Raw genomic sequence first — 7,851 nt, forward strand, 5'->3', positions numbered from 1 at the left:
CACCCTCACTGGGTCTTCAGAGGAGAGGAAGGCTGAGGAGGGATGGAAGGATGAATGATCAATCAGTCAACAAGTCAGTAATATAAAGAGAGTGTTCATCATCTTAAATGTCCATCTCCCACCCATGGAGAGACCTATATACTGTATCCAGGGTTGGGTAGGTTACTTTCTAAATGTAATCCGTTAAGTTACTAGTAACCTATCTAAAAGTGTCATCAGTAAAGTAACTTGGATTCCCCAAACTCAGTAACGTAATCTGATTACTTTCAGTTATTTTTAGATTACTTTCTCCTCAAGAGGTTCAAGTTAATACCACAGTCATAAAATCTATAACCTTAACCACACTGCTAACCCTAATGCCTAACTAACCCTTACCTTAAATAACCCTAACCTTTACCACACTGCTAACCCTAATGCCTACCTTGTCCCGGAACTTACCTTAAATAACCCTAACCTTAACCACACTGCTAACCCTAATGCCTACCTTGTCCTGGACCTTACCTTAAATAACCCTAACCACACTGCTAACCCTAATGATGGTTCTGGTCATGGTTGGGGTCCAACAGGTTTCAAACTGACCTTCAGACCCTCAGAAACCACCACTAGAATATTCCCACAGAAGGCTGGTAGGGAGAGTATTGTATTTTTGAATGAACCTTTTGTGTCTTGCTGTTCTAGCATCTGAATCAGAGGTGATATGGGATATGATATATGTCCCGTCTAGGTCGGTGATAGGGTAGAATATTGAATCAGAGGTGATATGGAATATGATATATGTCCCGTCTAGGTCGGTGATAGGGTAGAATATTGAATCAGAGGTGATATGGGAATACAATGTATTTTCTAGGTCAGTTCTACATCTAGAAATAAAGTCTAAATGTCACAAATAAGCTGCTTTTCATAGTTGTTCTACTTCCCAACAAAACAAATTATACATTTTCACATAGGATTCAAGAGTTTTTAAATCACGTTACAGTATTTTTTTTACGTAGGCTACCCAGCATTCCCTGCTAGTCTTTGCTTAAGGACGTATTGTGAATGCAGCTGCAGAGCATGTTTCTAGTGTGTAGGTTTCGGTTGGTGGGGTTTCGTGCAATGGCTTTTGTTACGCTGTTATTGTCATATTTAATCACATTTAGTCGTCGATGTTACATTCATTGCAAATTAAGCCCATTTCCCTCATATACTCACCGGGTATCATCAATGGCTGCCCCCCCAAAAAAATATTTTGTGATGAAGTGACGTTACGAACATTTCGGAGGTAGTTGATTGGCTTAAAACCAATTGGAACAAGCTAGGCTCTTCATTGGCGGGTTTTTGCTCTCTTTCTCTGAATTGGAACAAGCTGAAGCATCTGATTGGAGGAGAGGAGTAATGGAACAATTTGGACAATCGGAAACAGAGAGGAATGCGTGAAAGGATTACAGGAAGAAATTGCCCATTCTTCTCAGTCCAATGAGGAGGGGAAATGGGGGGGGTTGCTGGGTGAGAGGAGCATATTAAGTAGCCATGTGCTTTGAGCACCAGGTCAAAACAGTGATGACAGACACAGAAGCCCAGTCTAGGAGTTTTAATGATGAACCAGAGTATACATAGGGAAACAGGATCAAATGAAAGATAATTATTGCAATGTAAATCCAATAAACATTAAATAATAATGTCAGCAATCTCTGTACACAAAATAACACACCATAATTGCTCTAATGTATTGTGTATGTGTGTATGCCTTAGTACATGGGACATTTGCATGCATACAGGCTATTTCTTTTAACCGTCAGGTGTATGTATATCATTCGCAGTGATGGGGCGCCTGGAGCATTGATTGATTGGCGTTACACCATCAAGAGCAGTTTGAAGTGCATCTGGGCCACTGACCTGTGGACAGAAATTTCTATACTTGCAAAAGGTAAGTTATTCATGCCTTATATTGTTTTACCTATGTGTTATAGCTACTGCTGTAGAAAAAAAACATTAGATCTACCAAGAAGTTGAGTTTTCACTTGAAGATGTATTGATAAATCATGTTTGATTTATACATGTATATTTTAATGTCTATCCCTTTTTTTTACAGGTTCATCACGATCCTGTCTGTCTTTGCTACACAGTCCTTTTATTGAACTATGTAAATAAAATGTTCATGTGCTCATAAAACGTGCATTTTGCTTGGGAACGGACCGACGTTAGTCTGGTGTCTCGCCTCAGGACTGCTTACCATGGGTTAACCTACCAGTAGTCTTATAGACTACAGACAATATAGCTCTGAGGGTCCTCAACACACACAAGCCTCTACACCGCGTTCAAGGTCTCGGTCCAGGTAGAGGGGAACAGGGAACTATTTACAATAAAAACGTCCGACCACCCAGCCAGCGGCTCAGTGTCCTTCACCTCGCCCCTTAGCGTCCTTCATTTCCGCCAGCCACTGGGCCACGGTCTTACCTCCCGCAGCAACAGAGCAGAATCCCACTCCGCCGAAGCGGCTGTGCCCCGTCTCCCGCCGCTTCGGCAACCCACATTTGGAGCAGACGTACTGCTCGCGTTGCTTTCTCTTCCCAGCTGTCCCCTCCTCTTTGTCCTCCGCCATCCTCTTCCTCCTCCAAGCCGTTGTCCTTGGCACCGGAGGAGGTAAAGAGGAGCCCGTCTGTGGTCCTTGGGCTTGCAGGGCTTGGGAGGGGCCGGGAAGTGCGGGGGGTTGTTGCTCCAGGTGGGCTGGCAGAATGGGCGTGTGGGCGGGCCCTCCTTGCTGGGTGGTCTGGCGTGGGACCGGGGGGGGCGGCGTAGGGAAAGGGAAGAGTGCCTGGATTCCCTCCCGCTGGTAGTGGAGTGGCTTGGCTGCAGGGAGGGGCTGGGCGGTGACGCTGGGGGCAGGAGCGAGCCCCAATCCCTGCTGCAGCACCATCCTCTCCCTCTGACACCGGGAGTACCTGAAACAGGGAGAGAAAACAAACACAAAGCTGTCACTCAGATTGTCATTAGTCACATATGTAACAAGTCTTCCATAAGTTAATGTCTTACCACTGACTGATGGTCTTTTGATTCAGCTCAAAGAGCTGAAGGTTGGTCTGGGCCATCAACCTCGGGCTGTTCAGCACTGCCTCCCTGATGGCCACGTAGTCTGCCAGAATGAGCGCCCACCTGCTCTTCTTGACGCCGGCAGACTGCGTGGCACTGGGATGGATTTGACAGAGCTGTCTGCAAATTGCCTCCACCAAACGGCTGGTGCCCGGCCAACTTGCAGGGCCCAAGTTGAGTCCGAGAAGGCAACTGAAACAGAGGAGATAAATAATTAGAGAACATTGAAAAATAATGATAGCCAAAGTATAATGATAGCCATCGCCTGACCTTCATATGCATTTAATGTAGAGGCAGGCAATATAATAGTAAGGTGGAGGACATGAACACTAACAACATACCGTTGGAGAGAGTCTTTTCCTAGGATAATGGACGACTTCCCCTTCGTTGCCTTGAACTGCCCCTGAACGATCCTCTCCTGGTGTCGGGCAGGGTTGATCAAACGTTGCTTTTCGAAGTCTGGCAACGCCAGCCACAGCGCCACCAGACCGTCTACCCTGCGGTCCGAGAGCCCCTGATGGTTCCTCACCCTCACCAAGGCCCTGGCAAGCCTGCAGACATGCTGGTAGCCCGGCATTGCATCAGGGCCTTGCGTCTCCCCCTGAAGATAAAGAGACATGGAAAAATCGATGAGGACAATGTCACACATTTAGGGGTAACACATAAGATTCTTCTACAAAGGAAATAGGAGATGTTATTTTATATTATGTAACTGAAAGTCACACTGATGGATTCTGTTAAAATGTAACATGTTTCAAGTTAAACTGTAGTTTGTTTGTAACCTGTTTAGTGAATGATTACTGTGAGTATTAATGGAGTTCAGGTCATGAAACTTTGTGTTTGCTAATTTAGAAACCATGACCTAATCAGATAAGAGGAAATTGCCTAGGATCAGAGCTCAGGGTCAGGCCCAGAAGATGGATAGCTAAACAAAGAGAGGACCATGGACATTCCACAGGGGAAAGGAGGGGAAAGTCATTGGGGTCATAAAATGTATAGCTGGGGAGTTGACGCCTGCAAGGGAAGAGAATAAGATGTGTTGTGAGCTTTCTAAATGTATGCACTCAGCTGATGGCATCCTTGGTATTATTAAAGACCTGAAAATTGTCTAGAGTTTTTTTGTCTCAATTCCTTACGTCAAAGAGGTTGCAATAGCATTTTTCTTTTCAACAACACAAAAGGTAAATTATAATTACCTCTGGATCAGAGGAGTGGTCAGGGTGAGGAGAACCGTGTCGATCAGGGGCCTCAGGAGAGCTTCCGTCTTCAGGGGTGGTGGGACTGGATGGCCCAGACCTGGGTGCATCAGCGGGTTCCCCTGATAGAGGTGCCGCTGAGCTGGAGGACGGGGCGCTCATAGGAGTAACATGAGGGATGTGGACTGTTGGGTCCACATCCTCCTCCTGAAAGCCCTCATCCTCCTCGTCGAGCTGCTCGACGGCGGCTGCCTCTTCCGGAAGGTCAGGGTCCGCGCTGACATCCTGCAGCACTCTGCCAGTCTGCGAGTACAGGTACTCCACTCCGAGGAGTTCCCCTATTAAAGCACAAAAAAAATCAGCCAAAAGCAGAGTAGGGAAGTGTTAATGGGATGTAATTAATGCAATTGATGTAAATGGTCATTCTCTTACTCGACTTACCCGTGTACTCGCTAGGCTTGGTGTAGTCCTTAACCTGTTCCTTGCCAAGCACCCTTTGGCTGCTAAGGTTAAGGATGTGCTGCAGATGGCCACTGTAGGAGAGCAGGGGCTGCCTGTTCTTTCCCTCCACTGCCGCTTGCGCACGGTCCTCGTTCCACCTCACCAGTCCATCCAACAGGAATGCCTGGAAATGCATGGCATTTGCCCTGGTACCTGAGAGAACAATGCATGATTAGGGTGGGAGAGCTGTTGCTGTTAACATTAAACTTTAAGCTCCACAATGTCAATTACCTGGGATGAACCGGTTGAGGTGGAGGTGGAATGACTCCAAGGATGTAGAGCCCCGTGCGCAGCGATAAACCGGCAAAATCACGCCGCCCTTGGTGATTTTGCCGGTCTCGGTGTACAGCTGTACACCGGATGGGTCCTGTATGCAGTGGAGGTGGCGCCTCTGCTCTTTCCAGATTGCCTGGATGCGGATGGAGTCCAGCAACGGGATGCCCAGGGTGTCGACCCGCTTCTCGCTGTTGAAGGTCTCGAGGAGGTCAAGGAGAAGGACTTCGGTCACCGCAGCTCCACGCGTACGACGCCGACAGTGAAGTGCCATCTCCTTCCTGCCGATCTGCCTCGAAACCTCCGCCTCGGTGAGGCCGACCATCCCGTGCTTCCCCTCCAGCTCAGACCTCTTGGCCTCCAGCAGTCGGCGGACATCGCCTGCATCCCACTCAAAGATGCAAGCTGACAGCTGCCGCATGAAGGGACCGTAGAGCTGGTGGCTCTCAGTGGTGACACCTGACGCGAACCGCCGCATCAGGTGCCAGATGTCTAGCCGAACCACCAGCTGGTCCCACTCATTGTACATGGCAGCTGTCTTTGATCTGCCGAAGCTGGAGCAGCAGTCTCGGTCCACGTACATGAGCTGGGGGGGCGCCACCCCGGCGAGCCGGTACCGCTCCATGAGACCAGCCGCCATGGGGAGCAGGCCCTCGCTCTCACCGGCAGTGAGGACACTGACGAGGACCTGGCCATGCTCGTTACCGACGTTGGTAACCCAGGCGGCCGTGTCTGCAGCGGTACCCGCAAGCTTTTTAGTCACCTTGAGACAGACACGCAAAGACAGAAAGGTAAAGACATTTTTTAAATATAGATATACAAAATCAGACATGACTTATCTTTACATTTTTAAGTGAAAACTCACCTTCTTGGTAGAGTCCATCTTTAAGATGGACCCAAAGATGGAGGTGACCCTGGCCTTCAGCTCGTCCAGTTGCGACAGCACGTCATGGCTGTAGACTGTCAGCAGCCAGACGGGTGAGGGCACCGGGGGCATCTCCGGTGGATCAGTGAACTGCCGCCCAGAGCCCAAGGCCAGAAACTGCTCGCACTCCCCGAGGTACCGTATACAACTCCGCATCCAGGACTCGCTGTGACTTTCACACAGCTTGCTGTAGGTCTGTGACGCACTGTTCCCCAAAGTGCGCGACCTCAGCATCCTCACAACCCGCAGGTCACAGGACAGCCTAGAGAGAGAGAGAGATAAAGCATATGAATGACATGCATTCATTTTACTTAATTACTTAATTACTTAAAATCTTGTGAACTTACTTGTATGTCAATATTGCTGGGAACTGGCAGCGGTGCCGAGCGTCCAGCTGACTGACAAGGTCCCGTGACCACCCCGCGACCTTCTTCTTACACCGACCGCATTCCAGGTACTCAGTGGCCATGAGATACCAGCGGTCGATGTCCAAGACCCTCCGGATGGTCTTGTAGAGCCCAGCCTTGCAGAGTGTGCCTCTGCACCCAGACTGGGGGCATGCCAGCTTGTATGCCCATATACGTACAGGCATCCAAAGGAACAGCTGACATGCGAAGAAGGGGTCGGGGGATGCGGGTGGCTGATTGTAGATCGGCCGCGGTTGGGGAGGCGTCCACCACGTGACCAGGTCAGTGGTGAGTGTCGACCTCCCAAAGCTGTTCCTGGTGAACAGCGTGCGGCCGATCCACCGCTGCTGCTCCTTGGTAAGAGATGAACGCCAACTCTCTGGAAGCAGCAGCTGAGTGAGGGGAGAGAGTGAGAGGGAGAGTGATGGGGGAGAGTGATGGGGGAGAGTGATGGGGGAGAGTGAGAAGAGAGTGAGGGGCGAGAGTGAGGGTGAGAGTGAGAGGAGAGAGAGGAGAGAGTGAGGGGGGAGAGTGACAGGAGAGAGTGAGAGGAGAGAGTGAGGGGGGAGAGTGACAGGAGAGAGTGAGAGTGACAGGAGAGAGTGAGGGGGGAGAGGGAGAGGAGAGAGTGAGAGGTCAGAGTGAGGGGGGAGAGTGAGAGGAGAGAGTGATGGGGAGAGAGTGATGGGGAGAGAGTGAGAGGAGAGAGTGAGAGAGTGGGGGGAGAGTGAGAGGAGAGAGTGAGAGGTCAGAGTGAGGGGGGAGAGTGAGAGGTCAGAGTGAGGGGGGAGAGTGAGAGGAGAGAGTGAGGGGGGAGAGTGAGAGGAGAGAGTGAGGGGGGAGAGTGAGAGGAGAGAGTGAGGGGGGAGAGTGAGGGGGGAGAGTGAGAGGAGAGAGTGGGGGGAGAGTGGGGGGAGAGTGAGGGGAGAGTGAGGGGAGAGTGAGGGGGAAAGGAAGTGCTGGTAATGGTAACAGACAGGGAGAGAGTATGGAGAGAGTATGGAGAGAGTATGGAGAGAGTATGGAGAGAGTATGCAGGAGACAAGACAACTGTGTAGAATGGCCTACCATGGCATACTGTTTAATATCTTAACTGTGTGGTGTCATTACAGTTGATGAATTTACCTCAGCACTTTCTGAGGCAGGCCTTGGAGGCAGGAAGGACTGCCGGGGCAAATCCTCCTCTTCGCTCTGCCCCAGTAGGGCAGGAGCAGGGGCCGGGGCAGGAACCGGGGCCGGGACTTGGTCAGTTGGAGGCAGAGGCCGAGGGAGCGATGGGGGGACCTGTAGGGCTACGGCTTTTGAAGTGACACAGAAATAAATAAGTTGAATGAATGAATAAATAAAATAAATGCATGCATGAATGAATGAAGACATATCACAAATTTAGATTACATTGATTAAATTAATAGCACATTCAAACATGCCCACATGAATATCAATCACTGACAGGATGTAACAAAAGAATGAAATGAGTGTT

General features: G+C 49.7%; 1 protein-coding gene across 1 annotated transcript; it reads right to left on the reverse strand.

Annotated features, from left to right (window-relative positions):
- Positions 1 to 1,555: 1,555 nt before the first annotated feature.
- LOC115182229 (uncharacterized) lies at positions 1,556 to 7,693 on the reverse strand. Its single transcript, XM_029743853.1, has 9 exons — positions 7,497 to 7,693; positions 6,312 to 6,763; positions 5,905 to 6,226; positions 4,998 to 5,802; positions 4,707 to 4,919; positions 4,266 to 4,603; positions 3,411 to 3,670; positions 3,013 to 3,261; positions 1,556 to 2,921 (listed from the first exon to the last, which is right to left on the reverse strand). The coding sequence occupies exons 2-9, from the start codon at positions 6,554 to 6,556 to the stop codon at positions 2,372 to 2,374; spliced, it is 2,982 nt and encodes a 993-aa protein (XP_029599713.1). The 5' UTR covers positions 6,557 to 6,763; positions 7,497 to 7,693; the 3' UTR covers positions 1,556 to 2,371.
- Positions 7,694 to 7,851: the final 158 nt, after the last annotated feature.

This window comes from Salmo trutta, unplaced genomic scaffold (assembly GCF_901001165.1).
Source record: "Salmo trutta unplaced genomic scaffold, fSalTru1.1, whole genome shotgun sequence".
Lineage (NCBI taxonomy): Eukaryota > Metazoa > Chordata > Actinopteri > Salmoniformes > Salmonidae > Salmo > Salmo trutta.

Coding starts and splice junctions, on each gene's coding strand:
- LOC115182229 (XM_029743853.1), bottom strand. CDS start 6,556: ATGCCTGTACGTATATGGGCATACAAGCTGGCATGCCCCCAGTCTGGG. Junction 4,604..4,706: donor CAAGCCTAGCGAGTACACGG/GTAAGTCGAGTA, acceptor GTGCTTTAATAG/GGGAACTCCTCGGAGTGGAG. Junction 3,671..4,265: donor ACCACTCCTCTGATCCAGAG/GTAATTATAATT, acceptor CTTTATCTTCAG/GGGGAGACGCAAGGCCCTGA.